This window comes from Mobula hypostoma, chromosome 24, assembly GCF_963921235.1.
Source record: "Mobula hypostoma chromosome 24, sMobHyp1.1, whole genome shotgun sequence".
Taxonomy (NCBI): Eukaryota; Metazoa; Chordata; class Chondrichthyes; order Myliobatiformes; family Myliobatidae; genus Mobula; species Mobula hypostoma.
In genome coordinates this window covers 4,409,779-4,433,885 of record NC_086120.1, presented here as the reverse complement: position 1 = coordinate 4,433,885, position 24,107 = coordinate 4,409,779, and the positions used below count along the sequence as shown (strand labels likewise).

Genomic DNA, 24,107 nt, shown 5'->3' with positions numbered 1-24,107 from the left:
CTCTTCTTTCAGTTGGTCCTGACGAAGGGTCTCGACCCGAAACGTCGACTGTACCTCTTCCTAGAGATGCTGCCTGGCCTGCTGCGTTCACCAGCATTTTGTGTGTGTTGCTTGAATTTCCAGCATCGGCAGAGTTCCTGTGTAGATGTTTAAAGGGAACCGCGTTGCTGGAATTGCCGTTCAGGCGACGACTGATAAACTCAATATTGCCGTGGTGGAGAGGATAGTGGCCAGTGGCCAGGCTGTCTGAAAACTACAGACCCCTCGATTATTCTCCGTCCTCTGCCCCTTCGACATCCACTCCTTTCAATATGGGGCAGCCGGTCCCGGGCAGCCCACGTCCTTTGACGGGCTTAGTTTTCTGGTGTTGTAACTGCCTTTAACAGTATCACAAAGCAATCATAATTTTACAAGTAACAGAAAACACCTTCATTCTGGATTGCAGTCCATTTGCAATCACATATATCCAGGCGAGGACTCTCACAATCCCCGCTGCTGGATCGGTGCAGCCAAATGCGTCGGGGGGGGGGGGGGGCTTGGATCTTCAGTGGGCGGGGCTCGCTGTACGTAGGGGCGGGGCCGGCTCGCGCCTTGTGGGCGGGGTCGGCGACAAAAGGGGCGGAGTCAGACTCGCAGAGTAAGCGGTCGGTCCGCGGCTGAAGATGGCCGAGTACCAGGCGGTGCAATGCGGCGCCCTCCGGCTGAAAGGCGTCGCTGATCTCGGTGTTAAGAAGTAAGGAGCCGGGACTGGGATCTGGCGCGGGTGGGGAGTCGGCGGGCCCAAGGTCGAGCTCTTCCCCCAGGGGGCCGTGACGCGTTGAAAGCTGGGTAGGCCTTTTCCCCGGCATCGGTGGCAGTTCAGGGAGGCTGGTTCCGGAGCGGGCCGGCTGTTTGTCTGGAAACCCGCGGTGTGCCGGACTCCGGCGGTGCTGTTGCCTCTGATGGCGGGTTCCAGCTCCTGGCCCAGTGTAGGGAGACGGAACCCGGCAGGTGGGCTGCTTAGTGCCCCATCAGTGCAACAAGGATAAATCCTGAAGAGTGCAACGATTCTGGCTGGAAATGTAACCCAAGTGCGTTCCTTCTTGTTGTGGCGTGAGCCGTGTCCGCAGGCTCAATGGGTATCAGAGGATCATCTTGCTTGTCTCTCAATTGTGAAGATGGGAGTACTTTAAACTCAACCACTGAAAATTACTTTAAACGGGCTTATATTTATTCAATACAAAGTCTTTTTTCATTACACCAAAACTGCTGAAGTGAAAGGAGATGGTAAAACTGGATCAGGTCAGTGCCTAGATTTTCCAGCACAGCTATAGCTGGTTAAATTCGGCTGTTGGATTCCTAAACTGAGTCAGAATGACAGCAATCAGAACCTCACAGAAAATTTGGGATCAGTGATACTCTAAGTGTTTGAGTTCTCAATTTGGCTAATCCTGCAAAAGATATACCTAGTTTTCCACCTAGTGTTGGTCATATTTCATAATACTGATATAATAAACATAAGGTGTGGGAAATGTTCAGGTTGGTCTCATCAATGGAGGTTTAATACTTAACGCAAATATCTTCAAATAATGAACGTTTTAGAGAATGTGCAGCCTTTATAATATAGCATGGATACTTTTAAATAACACTAGATAACAATTTTTTTTAAGTATTGCTTCCAAAGAATTTTTTTATGATGGCTTGCTTGAAGCTGAAATCAAATATAATTTCAGACTACTTGTGTCATGTAGGAATTTAGAGAAACAAGAAATTAGCTTTTATTGAATATAATGTGTTTAATTGTATGACAGTGCTGATGCTTTACAATAGTTCAAATAAGCTAAAAAAAGTTTTGGTGATTTTCATTTATACTCATGTCTGAGGCTTCTTGCTTAAGTGTCCAACAATAATCAGCCAGCGTTGATGGATTCCAGTTACACTGATACTGTTTCTCCATGACTGCAATATCCTGGTCAAAGCTTTCACCATGCTTGTCACTGACTGCACCAAGACTTGCAGGAAGAGGTCTAAATAGGAGTGCAGAAAATAAATCTTTAGTGGCATGTTGCACGGCTACATGGTTTTGTATGTTTGAAGCATGTTATCAATCAGCTGCATGTAGTTTGGTGCTCTGTCGTTGTCTTGAAAAATTTCAACAACATCCTTGAATGCCTTCATGTGATTTTTCTCAGGTTGCACTGTAAGTTCTTTGAATTGCCTGTCTTTGACCTGTTTGATTTGTGGGCCAACAAAAATGCCTTCCTTAATCTTGGCATCAATTATTCTGGGTAACATTTGTCTCAAATATCAAAATCCTTCATGGAAATGTATCTTCTCTCTCTTCGGTTGTCCATCGAAATCTGATGACGACGTCCTCAGCTTTAACGGTGAGATCTTTGACTATACAGTCCTATCCTGGACCCACAAGCTCTATTGCAGGTGGGAAATGTGTAGTGGTGGCAACCATGGCTGCATTTCTCCTGGCTCTCTTCTGCTGTCTTCTGGTTGTTCTTTCCATCTCCAGAATATGAACCCCGTCCCTACACAGCTGTCGCCAAGTGGTACGGTCAGCAGCAACATCCTCCAGGTCCTCGGGTCTGATCTTGCACTTCCTTAAAGCATTCTTCATCTGATCCTTGTAGCACTTCTTCGGCCCTCCAGCTGAGTGTTGACCATGATGTAGCTGGCCATATAACGCTCTGTGGGATAGCTGACATGGGGGCATCCTTATGACGTGTCCCAGCCACTGCAGCTGAGGCTGGGTGATCATGGCCTCAATACTTCTGCAGTTGGTCTTTACAAGTATTTCAGTGTGAGGCACTCATATAACTTTTCTGAAACCACATCTGTCCTAGGCATGGCTGGACAAGATAGAAAACTCTTCAGCTGAGATTGTGGGCAACATTTTAATTGACTTGAATTATGAATTGAAATAACAAAAGTAGGCAATTCCAAAAAATAGTGTGTGTTAGGGAAATTTCAGTTCAGCCCAAAATCTATAAGATACACTCAAAAGTATTCAAGAAGCAAACGTTTTGTTGTTGAGTGTACCTGCTCTTCATGCATTATGTCCTTGCTTGACGTGCTGTATAACTCAACCCTGACATGGTCTGTCAGTGTATCAAGTGCATTCTATAGAAGGACTTTGGGGAGCATAGGTTGCTATAACACTTTTGTTTACAGTTTTAGTTGTGTTTAATATGATGTCACGTACCCCGTGACAGGTTAAAGAACCAGCAGAAATGGAAAACATTTTGGAGTCCAGTATTGCTATTAACTAATAATATTTATTAGTAACTATGCAATACAATAATATAAATGCAGATAAATCAAACAGGTTAGCAATGATTATATATGAGTAAGTGTGGAAGTATATGAAAACCAAGCTTCTTCAAGTCTAGGGGTAAACAGATAGTGTTATGATAATGAGTAAAGTTCAGTTCAGTTCATGGTACAGATTTCCTCCGCCATCCAAAGGTAGAGCGTTCCTTTGAAACGGTTCGAAAGCTGAAATGTCGTAAAGTGAAGAAGCAATTAACATTTATTTATATGGGAAAATTTTGTGAGCGTTCGCAGACCCAAAAATAACCTACTAAATCATGCCAAATAACACATAAAACCTAAAATAACAGTAATATATAGTAAAAGCAGGAATGATATGATAAATACACAGCCTATATAAAGTAGAAATACTTCTCTACAACGATTGCCTGCACAGATCTCCGTACCGAAAATCTCACGCAAGCGCTCTCAGCAGAAAATCTCATGCAGGCCCTGTTGGCATAAACGCACTCTCCAGTAACCTTTAAACTATGAATACCAAATAACATGTAAAAATACACAGCCTATATAAAGTAGAAATAATGTATGTACAGTGTAGTATCATTTACGGGAATTGGGAAGACATCGAGCACTCTGATGATGGTGTGTTAGACTGAGTCGTCGCAGGTTGGGGTGGTGCAGTGGCCCCCACCCTCCAGGCCGCCGACTGATACATTGCCGCGAAGCACGCAGGGGTAGCCGGGAGGCACACAGCACTACTTTAAGAAAAAAACCGAAATAAACATGCTCACATAAATGTCGATGCAGATCAGAGGTGATTGCCGTTTGCATCATCACTGATCTGGGCCGACAATTACGTGCTAGGCGGCACCTAATTAATTAGCATGTTTATTTCGGCTTTTTTCTTAAAGATGTGCTGTGTGCCTCCCAGCTACCGCTGCATTCTCCGCGAATCGGTACAGTATCTGTCCGGGGCCCGACAGATACTGTGCATTTTTCTATCACACAGTTCTTTGTAAGGACTCAAACTAACTTGCAAATATCCCCTAAACCTACATACCCTTTCAAAATTAAAGTCGTACTTTATCATTGCAGCGAAAATCTCACGCAGTTGCTTCACGTTCAGTTCCTTGACGACTTCACTTTCGCTACTGCATTCGGTTTCGATTGTTATCCTTTCCTCGTCCAATTGCATCAGCTCTTCATCTATCAGTTCTTGGTCATGGGATGCCAAAACCTCTTCAACATCATCTTCGTCAGCTTCTACAAGCCAAACTCACTTTGTCCTTGCTTCGTTCACCACGATTGAAACGCTTAATTATGTCTAGTTTTACGCTAAGTGTAACACCCTTACGAGCTCTCTTAGGCTTTTCCGACACCTTAGAACTCATCTTGCTAACGGCTGCTCAATGCAACATGTTTAAGCAATGCCGTTCTGAATCCGGGGGAGAGCAGCTGCTCAGGGTGCGTGCTGCCTTTTATCGCGCGCTGCCTTTCTTTGTAACAGTGAAAACACCTTCTGAAAGCGAAAACAGGGTACTAATGTAGGTCTTTCGTAACAGTGAGGTTTCGTAAAGCGAACGTTCAAAAAGTGGGGGACACCTGTATTTAGTTGAGTAGTGATGGAGAGAGGGAGAAATTAGAGTCTTCCGGTGAGCTGATGCCGTCGATCTTCCTGTTGTCCTCCGAAATCCTTTTAAAAGTCACCGACTGTGACCAGAACAAAAGGGACCGTTCTTCTGTGGTGGAGCTATCAACCCAGGTGAGGGTGGACACACAGCTAACTCCCCACCGGTCACACCCTTTTCATACTGCGAGAGCCACTGATCGATCCTCCAAAAACCCACTTTTTCTGTGGGCACAACAGAGCTCATTCAATGTCCAAAAACATGTGTTTCAGGTCTATCATCTGTCCTTCTATTTATCACCCCATACTGAGTACTAACTGTCTCTCAAATCAGCTCCTCCCTTCTCTCTCTGTGTAAGAATGTACAAGCAGGCCATGTCCTTGTAGAAATGTAAACATGCTACTGAAAAATCATAACACCATCTCAAAGCAGTCTTCATCTTTCGCTTAAAAACAAGATGTCGGTGTTAAATAACTCTCTTTCTCTTTTTTAACAAAGTGTCCGTTGTTGAGCCTCCCCCCCCCCCCACCAAAAGCACAGTTCATAGGGGTAATTCAGGACCCCGACACAATGGCAATACGCTGAATGCATGAACTGGTTAACAGAGTATGGCTGATTGGGATGAAGAATTCCATCTCCCTATTTGGTTCAGTTGCTGGCATTGTTGGTTCCAAGCAGAAGGTTCTTGATGCTGATTCAGTACTATTACGGCTGCAGGTGATGAGTAATGGTCCCATCTAACATTTTGAGTTGGTGTTAGAGATTTCATGTCACTTAGCTTGAAGAACAACTTAGTTCAAATGTTTTAGTAAATAATTATTTTTTCACTTTAAGTTATTTGATTCCTGCTGGTGGGAGCATATTGTGTACAAATGAAATGCTTTATTGCTTTATACTACTATGAAGTATCCCAGAATATTAATGTGCTCTGGGACAGATGAAATGGATGAAAGACACTGTGTAAATGTCCCTCAAAGGTTCAGTGAGTTAATCTTGACCTCTGATGCTAGCTGTGTGGAGCTGGCACCCTCTCCCTCTTACTCTGTTGGTTTTCTCTGGGTATCTAGTTTCTTCCTGCAGGTCGAAGATGTTTGGTGGGTTAATTAGCCTATAGTGTGTAGGTGAATGTAAAATCTGAGGGTGGGGAGCAAGGGGGCTGATGGGAGGATAGGTTTCTGGTACAATTATTGGGGGAATTGGATTGCTGTTGTCAGACGACATGGGCAATGGGTTGAAGAACCTTGTATTTCATAAGGAAATATGGAGCATGGGTAGCTTTTAATTCAATATAGTCAGAGGTCTGAAAAATGAGTGATTAAATGAAAGGGTGGGCACCAAAAATAAAGAATTATCAGAGACTATTAAATGTGAAGAGATCAATTTCTATACCTTGTTTCTGAAAAAAATCTTCAGCAATGGCTAATATTTCAGAGGACATTTATCTTGAAATTGACAGATTTCTGTCAGATAGTTCTTGCGTTCTGATGGTGAGCCCAAAGCTAGTGTGGCCCCCCATGAAGCTCATGCTGATATGCTGCAGCATTTACTTATTTAACTTTGCTCCTTTCTGTTACTATATGAAATTACTCTCCTTTTTCTTACAAAATTTGTGCTATTCTGCTCACATTTTGAAACTGTATAAATGTATCCAAATAATATATATAATTTCTGTGCACCCACAGACGCATTCTAATTCTCTTCTGCCCACTCACCCTTGTCCGTCCCTCCCACCCTGGTAAACCCATTCCTTCCCGACACCTATTTTGGACGACCTGCTTCCTCCATCACTGCCCGTTCGTCTTTTTCTTACATTGTGTTCACATTGATCTCCAATTGTCCCTGCTTCTGCTTCTGATGGATTCTGGAACAAAGACTGAAATGGAAGTCTTCTGTGCTTGCTTTTCCAAAAAAAAAACAGGAAGAAAAAGAAGAATAAGGAAACCAAGAAAATGCTGGAACAGATCACCTCAAACAAGCAGCAGCATGAAGATGGTGGAGAAGGGAAACGAGCATCTATAGACAAGAGGACTCCAGCACAAAAGGCATTTGACAAGATGCAGGAGAAGCGGGTAAGCTGTTAAATGTAGTGAATGAAACGAGAGACCCGACAAGTAGTGCAGATCCACAGTTAGTAGGTACCCTTAAAGAGAAAAATTAAAACAAAAGCATGTTAATTTTTGTGTATTTATTCTGTCAGAGCTGGAGATTTTGAGCAAAACCCACAAAGTGCTGCAGGAACTGAGCAGTTCAGGCACTCCTGATGAGGGGTCTCAGCCCAAAATGTCAGCTGTTCATTACCGTTTGTAGATGCTGCCTGATCTGCTGAGTTCCTCCAGCATTTTGTGCATGTTGCTCAGGATTTCCAGCATTTGCAGAACCTCATGTATCGCAGAGCTGAAAATGATAGGATTATGGACTAAATACAGTGGATGGGAGAAATAACAGGAATGAGACTGTATGAATAACAAAGGAAGATTTGACAATAGTCATTTATGTGATGCTCATCTCATGAAGAAAGACACATTATCGGGGTAGTGTGTTGTCATAGAAAGGGCAAAGCAACTGCCTCATGGCTCCAACAACCTGGTGTTCAATCCTGGCCTAGGCAGCTGACTGCAGAACTTGCATGTTCTTACTGTGACTGTTTCCCTGCATGCTCAGGTTTCCTTTCCTTCTACATTACAAAGACATTGGGCTGATGGGTTGGTTGCTCCTGGTGTATAGCTGGGTAATACAATCTGGGGCAAGTTGTTGGGAATGCGGGAAGAATAAAATGGGATTAGCATACTTGAATGTCTTATAACGGCAGTATACTTGATATACCAAAAGCCTTGTTTCCATGCTATCACCGATGTTTCTATTTTAATAGTCAATCTGCAGGCAGTTGCAATCTGAAGAAAAAGCAGGAGAATCTTGTTGAAGAGATGGGATAGAATAGCATTCATTGACTCTCGCTAGAGACAAGAACATTTGTGTATTACTTGATCAGTTCATTTTGGCCTTGGACTCCTGATTTGATGTGGTACGTAGGAGCAGTTGAGGCCATCGATAAATCACCCATGATTAAATTAAATGGTGTGCCAGGTTTAGAGCCAGCTGGCCCTCTGCTCCTGTTTTCTTGTATTCATTGATATGATACAGATTTCTAGTTAGAGAAAGTAGAAATGACTGAGTAATGTTTAAAATTGAGCAGAAAAAATCAAATGTGAAGTAGAAAAACGTCATACACATAGCACACCCTGTATGCATACATAAATGCTTCAGTGTAGAAATGATAAAAGATAAATAGGAAAAATAGAAATGTACTAATATGGTTGCTAAATGGATATCTTGCAGTCTTTATCTAGTTTGATATTACCCTGTTAGCTCATTCAATGTCTTTGCTTAAGAGCCTTACGGAAAACTTATTCAGAACTGAACTACCCAATATCACACACCCTTCCTCTCCCCTTGTACTAGGCTTTTCTCAATGCTGTTTACTTTATGGGATTTACTGTTAGATGTATCCTCACACCTCCAAGTAATTTTGTAAAGCTTGTGGCCAACTTTATTTAACTTTCTTCCCACTTTTTAAAAAGTAATCTTCTGATTTCTTTATGCAGCAAATTGAAAGGATCCTAAAGAAGGCATCAAAAACCCACAAACAGAGTGTTGAGGTAAGCTTATTTAAGAGCTTAAAATAAGTGTCCTTTTTAATGTAAAATTGAGAAATTCATTTTAATTTTTAATTCCTTGAGAATGACTGAGATTTATTTTGTCTATCCTGTAAGCAGAAAAGTTATTTCTGGATCTAGAAATGGGAATTAAATCAGTGCAGGTGAGGGAAATGTGCATCAGGAAATATCTAGGCAATAGTGATCACAGTATACCAAGTTTTAAAATAATATTTGAATAGGACATGCAGTGCCTTGAAAAAGTATTGAAACTATTTTCACATTTTACTGGCATTTTCTAAATTTAAAATGTATTGAAATAGGATTGAGCTAATCTGAAAAACATAGTACATCATGTCAAATCAAAAGAAAAATTCCAAAACTTGTCAACAATTTACTAAAAATTAAAAACCAAAACTGAGGCTGAAAAAGTACTCATCCCTTTTGACGATTACTAAGCTAACTTTCCTCAGGTGCAATATACTGTATGACCATAACAGTTCACCCACTTTTTTTGACGTAGAAAATTGGAGGATCACCTGTTTTCAATGAATTCATGAGAATAAACATCCCCTCTCTCTGTAAGGTCCAACAGTATGGTAGATTTTAATCAGACCAAACCAAAATGAAGACAAAAGAGCATTCAAGACAAGTCGTGGAAATGATAATAGAGAAGCACAAATCTGGGGAAGGGTACAAGACCACCTCAAAAGCACTGAACATACCCTGGAGCTCAGTGCAGACCATGGTGGAAAATGAAATCAGAGCCACACTGTCTAGGTCAGGCTGCCCCTCTGAACTTAGTCACCGAAGAAGAATGGCACTTGTAAGAGGCTACTGTGTGCTATCAGTCATTCAGAGTGAGCTGCAATTGGAGATTAAGTTCATGGCTCCATAATCTCGAAGGCCTTGCACAAAAATGGTATTTATTGGAGGAGTGGCAAGTAAGAAGCCCTGGCTAAAATAAAATAATCTTGTTGGTAAAGACTTTGCAAAACATCACTTAGAAGATACTAGAAAAAAAAATGTGGCAGTAAGTCTCATGAGACTAAGGTGGGACTTCTTTGGCCTCAATACTAAGCAGTCCATGTGGCATGAATCTGATACTACTCATCAGTCAGGGAACACCATCCCTATGTGAAGTGTGGTGGAGGTGGCGTCATACAATGGGGATGCTTTTCAGTAGCAGGGGCTGGACATCTGGTCAGGATTGATGAGAAGATGACTGTTGCTAAATACAGAGAGATCCTGGATTTAAAAACCTGCTGGGCTCTGCCAGAAAGCTTAAACTGGGGAGGAAGTTTGTCTTTCTGGAGGACAATGACCCAAAGCACACTACCAGGGCAACCATGGAGTGACTTCAAATAAAGAAAATTGATGTCCTTGAGTGGCCCAGTCAGAGTTCTGCCCTTAACCTGATCAATATCATGGCAAGAACTCGAGATTGCTGTCCATCGTTACTCCCCAACTAACCTGGCACAGCTTAAGCAATTTTACAAGGAAGGATGGGTCGGCTGGTGGCGCAATGAGATCAGCGCTGGGCTCAAGAATGGAGATTCCTGAGTTCGATCCAGTGACAGACCGCCCCCGTGCGCGCTCTCCATCCGCGCCGGGTTGATGTCGACCTCGCAACTCGGCCTCGTAAAATAATACTGTGAAATGTCTGAGCGAGGAGTGGCGTCCCACACAGCCTTTCGAACCGTGCCTTGTAAGGCAAGAAAATGTCTGACGCTGGCCTCTCAGGTCTGAGTTGACGTCATCATCATCGTGGGTAAATCTTGCTCCATCACATTTGGTAAAACTAATGGAGACTTGCTGTCTTGCAGTACCTGAATCAAAAAAGACTACTGGCTGTAATGGCTGTGAGGTGTGAGCAAAGGAGAGGAGGTGAATACTTTGACTTACAGACATTTCAGTTTTTCGTTTTTCATGCTTTACAATTCTTCTTTGGGGGAAAATTGATTCACAAAAAAAGATTCACAGTTAAAAGTGTATTATAATGAGGGATTTTGATCAATTTATGTGAACAAAGGGTTGGGGGCTGGATACTTTTACAAAGCACTGTAACTGAGACAGCAGTCAAGGTACATGATTGGTCATTGAAAATTTAGAGATGATGAAACTGAACAAGAAAATCGAATAGGTAGAATGGGTATTATAATTTAAATTAAGGAGGAATATGTTCTGCTTAGAAATGTGGAGAGCAATGAAACAAATTGGGTGAATTAAGAAATACATTAAGAAATAAGAAATGTGTATTAAGAGCAAAGGCCGAGGGGCTGAGAAAAGTGTTTAAAATTACTTCAAAGGTACAGGGAAATTGAGTTTAAATGATCAAGGGAACAGAGGAAATAAGTATTCTGTAGTTAAATAACAAATTAACATTCAGGATAGTGATAGCTTATGAATTTTGTCTTCAGCCTCTATAATATTTATGTAGCTAGAAAAATTGTAACTAAAGACCTGTTTCTCAGTGGCATGTAGGTCATTTTGAACTACACTAGACTTTTTTATAAATTGTTTTCTGCATGTGTCAAGTTTTTTTATAATTACTCTTCTCCGATTCCCTTGGAAAAGTGGTGTTGAGGTACCAACTTGAAATGCTTCAGCCCACATAAAGAAGGTACTCTCACATGTTGCTGTTGGGTTTCCAAGGAGATGAACTGTGAAGAAATGGTAATACATTTCCAAGTTGAAATGATGTAGAGAATCTTGAAGTTGAATGTTAGTTTGAGTTTGCAGGATAATACCAGGCTGAATAAAGACAGTAAAACAACAGTTTGCTCACGATATAAAACCCTATAAAAAGAAGTTTGAAATTTTCCTTAGTATGTTACGTAATTGCTGCTTCCTCTTCTGCTAAAATGCAATTTCAGTCACTCTTAAAATGTCAAACCAACTGTTTATATCTTGTGACGGTTTAATGGTCATGCCTATATTTTTGACTATGCATCAAAGTTGGTAGCATTAGCAACATAATACTCATGGATGGCATGTATGTTAGTTAAACTGCTATTTCACTGGTGGCGTTGCTTGTAACCCAGGACACCGTGATCTGTAGAACTCTACAAGGTCTATAGCATTCCAGAAATGCACCCACTCACCCCTGCATGTATTTTTGCCAATGAGGAATGAGCATGTTATTTTGGGTGAAGGGTCGATGTTGTGGATTAATGCAGTGGTGATGACCTTCAGGGTGTGGGTACAGCCTGGACAATTGAACAGGACATTCTAAACTGTAATTAAAATATTAGGGTTTAAATCTCCCCAGCTGCCGCCACAGTGAGCCTGGTCTTGATCTGACATCTATGTTACTTCTGTGTAGTCACTTTCAACTTGTGGTCTAGTGTCTCCAACGCAAGGCTGGCCATGAGTTACAATTAGCTTTGGCTCAATTATTAGCCCTCAATAATTGTTTAAATAAGATATATGTAGCAAATAGTGTTGCAAATTGTACCTGCAGAAGTAGAGCTGTATGATTGTACAGTGTAGGCAGTTTGTGGCCCACATAGACATGACAAAAAATTTAACTTGAGGGAGGTGTGTTTTTTTAAAAATGCCAGCCCTGCAAAACATCCTGCCTGTAGCGCTCCTTTTGCACCTCACATTTTGCTCAAGTGTCCATGCCATATCCCTCTACTGCTGTCTTCTGAGCTTGATTTATTGATGACTAAGTACTTCCCACTGATCTGTAACTTTCCCTCTCTTACAGGAGTTTAACCGACACCTGGATACTTTGACGGAACATTACGATATTCCTAAAGTCAGCTGGACTAAATGAGATGGTTGCAGCTTTGGACAGCATTTTTACTGGGGTTCCTGTTATTATTTTCAGTGTTCTCTATATCTGTAATAAACACAATAGATTGTCACAGTTCCTGTGTTAACTTGCGTGACAAGAGACCTGCATCTCAGGTAATGGATACATCAGCATCATACCACTTTGTAAAAACACAGTGCCTGACTAAAGTATTCAGCCACCAACCCTTTGTTCACATGATTGAATATTACAACCAGGGATTTTGTTCAATTTAACTGAAAGTTTTTATTTGTGAATCACATGCTGTGTTTTTTTTTACAATGGAGCCCACAAAACAGTGAAAATTGTAAAGCATGAAAAGCTAAAATAATTCAGAAACTGAAATGTTAGCTGTTTAAAAGTATTCATCCCCGCCCCCGGCTTTGTTCAGTACTTAGTTGAATCATTTCTTGCAGCTATTGCAACCAGTAGTCTTTTGGATAAGTCGCTATTAGCTTTGCACAATGTGATAGAGCAAGATATGCCCATTCCTTCTTGCAAAGTTGCTCAAGCTTTGGCGGGTTAGTTGGGGAGTGGCAGTGGACAGCAATCTTGAGGTCTTGCCAGAGATGTTCAATTGGATGAAGGTCAGGACTCTGAGCCGCTCAAGGACATCAATCTTTTGCATTTGAAGCCACTCCGTGGTTACTCTGGCAGTGTGCTTTGGGTTATTGTCATGCTGAAAGATGAACTTCCTCCCCAGTTAAGCTCTGTATTTAACATCATTCATCATCCTTAGAACATTAAAAACGTTCTGCACAACTGCCCACTCTCACCTGATTTAGCTGACACTGACCTGCTCAACATCAACCAAACAACACCAGAGTGGCTGGCTGTCTGGTGTGACAAGCTATGATGATGATCCTTAAAACTCTTCAAGAAATACCTATTTTGCAAGGCTTTAGATTGTGGAGCAATGAACTTCATCTCCACTTGCAGCCACTGACTTCCGCAGCTCACTCAGTGACTGTTGGCGTCACAGCAGCCTCTCTTACAAGTGCTATTCTTCTCTGGTGACTATGTTTAGAGGGTTGGCCTGACCTAGGCAATGGGGACTGGATACTTTTTCAAGGCACTGTAGTTTTTCTGGCTGACCTTGCTTTTGAAATGATTTGTTCTTAGCTTTAGAGAAAGATAAATAACTTATTGATCAACTTTGCAAAGATAAATGCAGAAAATGGTAGCCTGTCATGTGACCTTGAGAGCAAGTTTTGTACCCTGTATGTTGTTTTATCTCAGCTATTTTTTTTTTATTTAACATTTGCTTAGTTTTAGATCCCAGTCCACATACAGCATATTATAACTTGAATCTTGTTAGTCTGCCTGCGGTACACCTTACAGTGAGGCATTGTGGAGGCAGTTTCTCTCCACATGCGGTCTAAAGCTGAATTCATTTTGAAACAGGCTTCATTTTAAATGTGACCAGGCAAGTTTATTGGAAGAAGAGAGAAATATCCAGAAAGGAAGAGCCAACATTTTACGAGTGACTTTGCAAAGGAACTGCATCTTCCATTGTTGGGAGTAGAGTTCTGACTGAGATGTTTGGCTGTTGAGTTAATAGAATGTAAGCAAACAACAACGGGAATTCTGCAGATGCTGGAAATTCAAGCAACACACATCAACGTTGCTGGTGAACGCGGCAGGCAGAATGTAAGCTATGTTTTGTCAGTCTTGGAGGTGAGAAGGTTATGCATGTGAATATCCAGTTCATCAGTTAATTGCATTTTTTGTGTATCATGTTTGGCTGCATTAACTGACTGCACCCAGTTTCAATACGTGGGATGTTCTGAGTTCTATATTATGAAAGCCTTTTGTTTTCTCCAATGTGTAATTTGCTTTTTTGTTATTTTGTGATTCCTTTTGGGGGGGCAATTCTGTTGTGACCATGAGACAGAAGGTTGAGAAGAAATTTTCATGAATTTGAGTTTCACTATTCAGCTGCCACCTTTTTCCTGGTTACCTCAGGAGATCTTTGTGTTTCTTGCTTTGTGCCTCACAGCAATATTACCTTTTTTGTATAATAACTTGAAACTCTTAATTATTCTAGCATTTCACAGATAAATAATTTTTTTTAAGTTGTTCTTCATAGACATATTCATCTCACCTGGATTCTGAATGCTTCTTCATTACTCTTGCCTACCTTGCTCTAAAATGCAACAACTATTCTAGTGACTGTGAGCAGAATAGCATTGGGTTGGTTTTCTGCAAATGGTTCAGCAGCAATCTGGCCAGAAAATTGTGGTTTGACATTCACAGAACAGAAACTTGAGCACAAAATCTGGACAGTCTGATGTTCCACTATTGGAGATACCGTTTCTGGATGAGACAGCAAAAGTCTCCTTTTTTTTTGTTCAACGTCACAAACTAGGTAATTATCTGAACGTTTGTAGGAATTTTGTGTGAGTAAATAGTTGCTCTGTATCTCTATCTGAATGTAGAATCATTTTTAAAAGCACTTTAGCTGTAAAAAGCATTAGGATATCCTCAAATTAAAGGTACTCCAAGTTAATCCAAGGATATGGTAAAAGCAGAATGAGGGAATAGAACTGGCACAGGATGGTGAAAAAGAACAATGACTGGGCCTCCACAGCCTGCTGGGATAGTCATCTCCATCATAGGCTGTGTGCTTAGCTGCCTGCTCTGTTCACTTTAAACTCATGGCAGTGGCTAAGCACGGCTCCAGTGCCATATCCCAGCCCCTTCAGCAATCTGACCATGGAAATAGCCACAAATCCTCCGCAGCCAACCTCTTCTGGGGAAAATCTGCACCTTCCATCCATGCTGCTTGGCATCTGTAACCAGCTCAGCGTATCTTACAAGTTTCCACTCGTACGCCTCGCAGACTGCATCTTCCCAGGGCCCTGTGAGCTCTGAGATTACTACGGCCTTCAGACTGCTGGACCACAAGACCAAATCTGGTCTGACGGTGGTAGTGACTACCTCCAGGGGAAATATTAGCCTTTTGTCAAGGTGGACAGCCATGTTTCAGTCATGAGCAGGTTTCAGTATGCCTGACACCAGCTGTGTCACTGAGGGAGGCACTGTCTGTCCTTGCTGGACAAAGGGGATGGTGGTTCTTCCAGTCATATGGGGCTTAGAGTTGTTTTCAGCCTTTGCTTCTCCACAATGGATGTCAAACATCTGAGGACTTGGTTGTGCCTCCATTGTAACTTCCTTGAGTGAGGCTTGCTTTGCAAGATCAGAGGATGTGCTTGAGGTTTGTGGCTTTTCCACAGAGTGAACAAGCTGGGTCTTCACTGAGCCACTGGTTCAGATTTTTGGGTGTTGGGAGAACATCACAAACAGTTCTTATCAGGAAGCTAATCTTCCTTCCTTCCTTTTCGCATAAGTCTTTCCAGCTGAATTTTCTTTTCTGGATGTTGTCCATTGACCCTGTTTTTCCTGAGACTTTGCTCTTGCACGCCTCATCTGCTCCCCCTGTTGCTGTACCTCCTCCACCACCATAACTTGCCTTTGCTTTTGTGTTGCAGTCTTTTGCCAAATGGGCCTATTTGAGCCTGTGCCAAGGCCCCCCCTTTCAGATTGCACCTGGCCCACCATGTCTGCAAACCTGAGTGCTGCTTTTGCCTGTTTTACTAACTCTGCTGGACACCATTTCTCCCTGCTAAGGTCCTGGGTGCAGTATCCCGGACAATAAAGAGATTTCGAGAGAGTCGTTTCAAGCCTCACCTTGGCACACTTGAACTCTTCGGTCAGCCGCATCACAGACAACTCCAGAGCTCCTTTGCCATACAGGTTGATGTTACTTAGCGATCTTGGTAGGCCTATCCACTTCTTAATGATGGAGCTAACTGTCCCCTCCAGCTTTTCAACATGAGTGATGTGGACTTCATACGGAGTCAGTGGCCACAACACCTGGGGGTGCAATCCAAACTGAAAGCACCAGAGCTTGAGGTTTCCTGGCAGCAAGGTCGTATCGGGGTGTAGCTATGGGCACTCGCATGGGCCCCAGCTATGCCTGCCACTTCGTTGGTTATGTGGACGGTCTGTGCTCCAAACCTCTTCTGGTACTGCTCCCCAACTTTTCCTTCGCTACATTGGTACTGCTTCCTGCACCCATGCTGAGCTCGTCAATTTCATCAACTTTACTTCAAACTTCCATCCCAGTCCTCAAATTCACTTGGTCTATCTCGGACACTTCTCTCCCCTTTCTCGATCTCTCGGTCTCCATCTCTGGAGACAGACTGTCCACTGACATCTTCTACAAGCCTGACTCTCATAACTACCTCGACTATACCTCTTCCCACCCCGCCACATGCAAAAATGCCATTCCCTATTCCCAGTTCCTCTGTCTCCACTGCATCTGCTCCCAGGATGAGGCAGAACATCCAGGACATCTCAAATGTCCTCTTTCTTTAAGGATCGTGGTTTCCCTTCTACCGTCATCAATGATGCCCTCACCCGCATCTCCTCCATTTCCTGCACTTCAGCCCTCACCCCATCCTCCCATCACCACAACAGGGACAGAGTTCCCCTTGTCCTCACCTACCACCCCACCAGCCTCCGGATCCAGCACATTATCCTCCACAACTTCCACCACCTTTAACCGGACCCCACCTCTAAGCACATCTTTCCCTCTCCACCCTTCTCCACTTTCTGCAGGGATCGGCCCCTCCGCGACTCCCTGATCCACACGTCCCTCCCCACAGATCTCCCACCCGGCACTTATCCCTGTAAGCGTAAGTGCTACACCTGTCCCTACACCTCCTCTCTTGCCACCATTCAGGGCCCCAAACAGTCCTTCCAGGTGAGGCAACACTTCACTTGTGAGTTTGTTGGGGTCATCTATTGCATCCGGTGCTCCCGGTGTGGCCTCCTCTACATCGGTGGAACCCAACACAGATTGGGGGACCGCTTCGTCTTGCACCTCCGCTCCGTCCGCCACAACAGACAGGATCTCCCGGTAGCCACCCACTTCAACTCTGCTTCCCATTCCCATTCGGATATGTCCATAAATGGCCTCCTCTACTGCCATGATGAGGGTAAACTCAGATTGGAGGAGCAAAACCTCATATACCGTCTAGGTAGTCTCCAGCCCCTTGGTAAAAAACATAGAATTCTCCAACTTACGGTAATTCACTTCCCCTCCCTTCCCCTATCCCTATGTCACTCTGCCCCCTTCCCCAGCTGCCTATCCCCTCCCTCATGGTTCCACCTCCTTCTACTACCCATTGTATTTTCCCCTATTCCTTCTTCACCTTTCCTGCCTATCACCTCCCTGCTTCCCCTCCCCCACACCTTTATCTTTCCCCCTATTGATTTTTCACCTGGAACCTACCAGCCTTCTCCTTCCCACCCTCCCCCCACCTTCTTTATAGGGCCTCTGCCCTTCCCCCTTCAGTCCTAACGAAGGGTTCCAGCCCGAAATGTTGACTGATCTTTTCCAGGGATGCTGCTCGACCTGCTGAGTTCCTCCAGCATGTTGTAAAGGTCTTACCGATATCTTTAAGCCCTTTGATGATTTCTTCTCTCAGCAGTTTCACTTGATTTGTATCACCTGAGGTTTGCATCGTACCAATGCCCCATGCTTTTAATTGGCATTTCTGACACAGTAAGATTGCTTTCCCATCCACATGGAACTTGTAGTCAGTCGACCAGCCTTCCTTTCACTATAGAAATGCTCCTAGACTACTTTGTTTTACTCATCGTTCAGGCCCATTTGATGTCTGAATGCAGCTTCTCAAGCAATCATTTGGTACATGGGATGGTAGTTGTCAGGATGGTTAAATCATCCATAGGTGCCTAGACTGCTGATAGGCGTAGTCCTGTCTTCAGTTGTTCTCCTCCAACTACTCATTTAGAAGCTCAAATGATTACTTCCACTGCCATGTCAAAGGCTAGTGAAGAGATGGGCATAATGGCAGGTTGTACCACCTCCACAGGCTGCCAGGCTGTGTTGTACTCTGCAATTATCAGTGAGAACCGGAGATATCAAAAGTAGGCTCTGATCAGGGTTGTAACATACTCTGGTACATGGAAGAATTCAAATGAAGACCACAGGAGGTTATGTGAGACCAACCCAAAAGCATTGGCTATGTCTAAGAACAAGACACGGAGGAGTCTGCCACTTTTAGCGGTTTGTATTTAATGCAAAATGATACTTGTGTGTTCAAAGCAGCCAGGAAAACCTGGCAACCCTGCCTTCTGCACATGTGTGTCGATGAAGTTATTTTTCTCCAGGTAAGTAGACAACCTTTGTGCTATAACACTGCAAAATATTTCCTCTTCAATATTTAATAAGGATAACATCTCAGATGAATCACACATAAATAACAAACTAAAGTATATTAAAGTTAAATACTGTAAGGTACAGAACATATGGTCTGGTATGGAAACACCAACACCCTTGAACAGAAAAGTCTACTAAAGGTAGTGGATACAGCCCGGTCCGTTACAGGTAAAGTCCTCCCCACATCTACAAGGAGTGCTGTCACAGGAAAGTAGTATCCATTATTAACTAAGTCAAGCTCTTGTCACTGCTGCCACTTGGAAGGAGATACAGGAGCCTTGGGTCCCACAACCAGACTCAGGAACAGTTATTACCTCTCAACCATCAGACTCCTGAACCAGAGTGATTACTTCACCCGCCCCAACCTATGGATTCACTTTCAAGGACTCTACAACTTGTAATAAATAATCATTTATTACATACTTGTCTATTATTATTGTTTTTTTTATATTTACAGAATTTGTCTTTTGTACATTGGTTGTACATCTTTGTGTGTAGTTTTTCAATGATTCTATTGTTTCTTTTTATTTACCATGAATGCCTGCAAGAAAATGAATTTCATGGTAGTATAAAATGATGTAGATATCTTGATAATAAATTTACAATGAACTTTAGAACACCACATGTACTGGTTCTTCCTGGCACAATTCTTCTTCTTGTACAGTACACGTTGCAAGTTCAGTTTATTGTCATTCAATCGTATATATACATACTACATACAATGTTCTTCCGGACCAAGGTGCACAATGCAGTACATTTAACAACAGTCTGCTTATTAAGTTTGCTGACGACACTACACAGATTGGCCTAATCTCAAATAATAATGAGGCAGCCTACAGAGAAGAGATCATCACCCTGACACAGTGGTGTGAAGAAAACAACTTCTCCCTCAATGTCGCAAAAACAAAGGAACTGATTATGGACTACGGGCGGAATGGAGACAGGCTAACCCCTATTGACATCAATGGATCTGGACTGAGAGTGTGAACAGCTTTCCTCGGCATAAACATCACCGAGGATCTCACAAGGTCTGTACATACCAGCTAGGTGGTGAAAAAGGCACAACAGTGGCTCTTTCACCTCAGACTGTTTAAGAGGTTTGGTATGAACCCCCAAACTTTCTACAGGGGCACTATTGAGAGCATCCTGACTGGCTGCATCACTGCTTGGTGTGGGAATTGTACTTCCCTCAATCACAAGAGTCTGCAGAGAGTGGTGCGGACAGCCCAGCGCATCTGTAGATGTGAACTTTCCACTGTTCAGGACATTTACAGCAACAGGTGTATAAAAAGGGCCAGTAGGATCATTGGGGACCTGAGTCACCCCAACCACAAATTGTTCCCACTGCTACCATCTGGGAAATGGTACTGCAGCATAAAAGCCAGGATCAACAGGCTTCAGGACAGCTTCTTCCACCAGGCCATCAGACTGATTAATTCATGCTGATACAATTGTATTTCTATTTTATATTTACTGTCCTGGTGTACATACTATTTATTATAAATTGCACATTTAGATGGAGATGTAACATGAAGATTTTTACTCATGTAGATGAAGGATGTAAGTAACAAAGTCAATTCAATTTAATTCACTTCACGTAAGTTAACAAGTAATAAGGTGCATTTACGACAAGTTAAAATGTAAATGGTATAATGTACTGTGCTTCATGTGTGATGAGACTTGAGTGGTGGCAGGGAGTTCACTAGTCTTATGGCCTGGGGGCAGAAGCTGTTTCCCACCCTAACAGTTCTTGGCGTAATGCTGCAGTACCTCCCACCTGATGGCAGTGGGGCAAAGGAAATGGACTGCTGGACAGGTAGAAGGGATCATTAACAATGCTAAGGGCCCTGTGTACGCAGTGCTCCTGCCAATGCCTGTGGGGAGTTTGTATGTTCTCTCCATGAGCAGGTGGGTTTCAAAGATGTACTGGTTGCTAGGTTAATTGGTCATTGTAAATTGTTCTGTGATTTGGCTCAGATTAAATCAGGGAAATTGTTGGGTGGCGTGGCTCAAAGGGCCTATTCTGCACTACGTCAATAAATATCTCCGATAGGTAGAAGAGACCCACAGTCATCTGTTTGGTCTTGTCCAAGTTGAGACTCACTGTACCAGCCACTCTATCTCTTCTGTATGCTCTCTCTTTGTTGCTGTTGAAGCTAACCACCATTGTCATCAGTGAACTTGCTTCAGTAGCAGGCTGGTGCTCAGCATGATGGAGCTGAAAATGTTTCTGTCTTGACGCTTTTCTGTCAAGAAGTCCAAAATATGTAAAATTTCCAGTAATGGCCCATATAAAACACCGAGGCTCCATGGAAGGAGTTAACTATGTGCAAGACCTGCCTTCAGAGGCACATGGGTACACATGGTAATGGCATTATGTACACCTAACTCGAGCTGCTGTATAGGCGATGGCCTGTAATGCAGACGACGGTTCCCTTTCCTTTCTCAGGCAGCTGTGCTGCTCCGAGGAAGGCAGATCATGCAGCGCAGTTGTGTGTGTATGGCCGGGGGGTGGGGTGCAGACCGACCATAACGGCAGGGATGTGCTGTGGGACTGGGCTAAGTACAGGTGCGCCCCGAGGATGTGGGACTGGCCCAGGTACAGGAGCGCCCCGCGGATGTAGGTCTGGGCCGGGAACAGGTGCACCCCGAGGATGTGGGTCTGACCCGGGTACAGGTGCACCTTGCTGATGTGGGACTGGCCCGGGTACAGGTGCACCCCGAGGATGTGGATCTGACCCGGGTACAGGTGCATCTTGCTGATGTGGGACTGGCCCGGGAACAGGTGCGCCCCGCGTATGGATACAGGTGCAGCCCGAGGATATGGGACTGACCCGGGTACAGGTGAGCCCCGAGGATGGATACAGGTGCAGCCCGAGGATATGGGACTGACCCGGGTACAGGTGCGCCCCGAGGATGTAGGTCTGACCCGGATACAGGTGCACCTTGCTGATATGGGACTGACCCGGGTACAGGTGCGCCCCGAGGATGTAGGTCTGGGCCGGGAACAGGTGCGCCCCGAGGATGTGGGTCTGACCCGGGTACAGGTGCACCTTGCTGATGTGGGACTGGGCCGGGAACAGACACGCCTATCAGATACCTGTCTAACCCACCCCAGCTCTCGCTGCCACACCCCAGACTTGTTCTACACGTGACGACATTGATCCGCTCTTCTGCCACAACCAGCACCAACGCCCACCGCCAGCACGTGATAGAGGCGAATGGCGACCCCACTGCTGCTTCGCGGGCTCTGGCCAATCACAGCATGCCTTGTTGCCCGGTTTTCGGAAGTGACGGTGCTGTTATGGTGACGCTGCGGCCCGGATAGCGGGAGCGAGTCGTGGTTTCCTTTTCTTCCTGGGCCGGGAGAGCCGACGGCAACATGTCGGCCTCTGCCGTTTACGTGCTGGACCTGAAGGGGAAGGTAAGAAGAGAAGCTGGGTGGGCGCGGCGGCGCAACGCATGCGCGGGTTTCGTCTTCCTGACCGGAGTGGAAGGGCTGGCGCCTTCCCCGCTCCCGTCCTCACCCCATCATCACCTCTCGTCGCCCCACACCTCACCGTACCGCTGTTCTCATCCTACCCCCGCTTTCCCGTCCTCACCCCATCCCACCACCTAACCCACACTCTCCCATCCCCACCCAGGACACCACAGAGTCCTCTATCCCCAGCCAGCCCGGTGTACCCTTCCCACCTGTCTGTTTCCAACTCCTCAACCCTACCTCTTTTCAGGGCAATGTGAAATATGTTTCTTTTAAAAAATGAAGATTGTGTTGTTGACAGTGTGAGAATAAAACCAAAGTTTTACATTTATTATCGAAGTATACATGCCCTGAGATTCATTTTCTTGCGGGCAATCACAGTAAATACACGAAACCGCACCCAACAGGACAGAGAGCAACTAGTGAGCAATAAAAAAAAACAAGAAACTGTGCAAATACAAAGAGAAAAAAATAATATATAAACGAGCAATAGGTATCGAGAATCTGAGATGAAGAGACCTTGAAAGTGAATTGGATTAGGTATCTGAAAGGTGGACTGTGGATTAGATAGAATGTAGGGGTTCTGCAGGAGAATGTGAACAGAAGAGTAGGCGAGGTATTAATGCGGACAATCTTGGGAAAACTCCGTTGTTTCATTAGACTTGTGTGTAATCCCGCTCGAAAAGGTTAACAGTGACCAACAAGTATGACAGAGGAACTGATGTTTTAATGCCAGGATGAGAAAAAGAGAATACATGGGATCCTCCACTACATACCATTTCTTCACTGGAAAATCAGGATTTCTGCTGGTATTGTAGAACAGTACAGCCTTTAGCCCATGATGTCAAATTAAACTAATCCCATCACCCTTGCAGATGGTGTGTATCGCTCCATTCCCAGCCTATTCATGTGTCTGCTGAAATGCCTCTTAAATGCTACTAACTTATCTCCTTCCACCACCAATCCCTGATGGCATTCCTCACAACTGCCACTCTGTGTTTAAAATAAAAACCTGCCCTGCACATTATCTTTAAACTTTCCTTATCCCCATCTTAAAGTTATGCCTTCTAGTACTTCACATTTCTGCCTGATGTAACAATTCTGTCTATGTCTCTGATAATTTTATAAATTTCTGTCAGATCTCCCCTTAGTCTTTAATGCTCCAGTGATAACAATGGGTTTATCCAAACTCTCCTTTTAGCAGGTACCTCTAATCCATACATTATTATGATACACTCTGGAACACCACTGGTCACAGACTTCCAGTCAGAATAGCACCCCTCCACCACTATGCTTCCTTTTCTATGGACAAGCCAATGTCTGGATTCAAACTGTCATGTCACCCTGGATGCTTAATCTTAATCTTCTGGTTCATAAGGAACCTTTTGCAAAAGCTTTACTAAAGTCAGTGTATACAATATCTACTGCCATTCTATTATCAATCATCTTCATCGCCTCAGGAAAAAAACAATCACATTTTAAGGTATGACTTGTCCCATACAAAGCCATGCTGATTACCTCTCATAATTCCATGCTTTTCCAAAACCTAATATTAAGATTAATCTCCAGTGGATTCTTGGAGCGACGGAGGGTGAGAGGTGACCTGATAGAGGTGTACAAGATGATGAGGGACATTGATCGTGTGGACAGTCAGAGGTTTTTCCCCAGGCCTGAAGTAACTATGAGGGGGCAGAGTTTTAAAGGTGCTTGGAAGTAGGTATAGAGGGGATCTCAGGGGTAAGTCTTTCAGAGAGTGGTGAGTGCATTGCTGGTGATGGTGGTGGAGGCAGATACAACAGGGTCTTTTAAGAGACTCCTGGATAGATACATGGAGCTTAGTAAAATGAGGGCTATGCAGTAGGGTCATTCCAGGCAGTTTCTGAAGTAGGTTACATGTTCAGCACAATGTTGTGGGCCGAAGAACCTGGAATGTGCTGTAGATTTCTGTGTTCTTATGTATTCTCTTGCACTGATTTGAGACTGGGTTATCCCTGCTGCTTCTCAATATCGGTTGATCTTCATTTCCCTGGGATCT

General features: G+C 43.8%; 2 protein-coding genes across 2 annotated transcripts in view; both read left to right on the top strand.

Annotated features, from left to right (window-relative positions):
* The first annotated feature begins 602 nt into the window (after positions 1-602).
* fam32a (family with sequence similarity 32 member A) lies at positions 603-19,226 on the top strand. The gene is made up of 4 exons (XM_063032099.1): positions 603-733; positions 6,808-6,958; positions 8,492-8,545; positions 12,255-19,226. The coding sequence occupies exons 1-4, from the start codon at positions 663-665 to the stop codon at positions 12,321-12,323; spliced, it is 345 nt and encodes a 114-aa protein (XP_062888169.1). The 5' UTR covers positions 603-662; the 3' UTR covers positions 12,324-19,226.
* A 2,655-nt stretch (positions 19,227-21,881) lies between these two features.
* The window catches only part of LOC134337585 (AP-1 complex subunit mu-1), a 142,633-nt gene continuing 140,407 nt past the window's right edge, over positions 21,882-24,107 (top strand). Inside the window, exon 1 of the mRNA XM_063032734.1 lies at positions 21,882-22,015. Coding sequence (XP_062888804.1) covers positions 21,974-22,015 — 42 coding nt within the window. The 5' untranslated portion in view covers positions 21,882-21,973. The remainder of the gene's footprint in view (positions 22,016-24,107) is intronic.

What these genes read in the sequence shown, in the direction of transcription:
- fam32a (XM_063032099.1), top strand. Translation starts at nt 663, where the DNA reads ATGGCCGAGTACCAGGCGGTGCAATGCGGCGCCCTCCGGCTGAAAGGC. An exon ending in ACAAGATGCAGGAGAAGCGG is followed by an intron (nt 6,959 to 8,491) that starts GTAAGCTGTTAA and finishes TTCTTTATGCAG; the next exon opens with CAAATTGAAAGGATCCTAAA. An exon ending in CCCACAAACAGAGTGTTGAG is followed by an intron (nt 8,546 to 12,254) that starts GTAAGCTTATTT and finishes CCTCTCTTACAG; the next exon opens with GAGTTTAACCGACACCTGGA.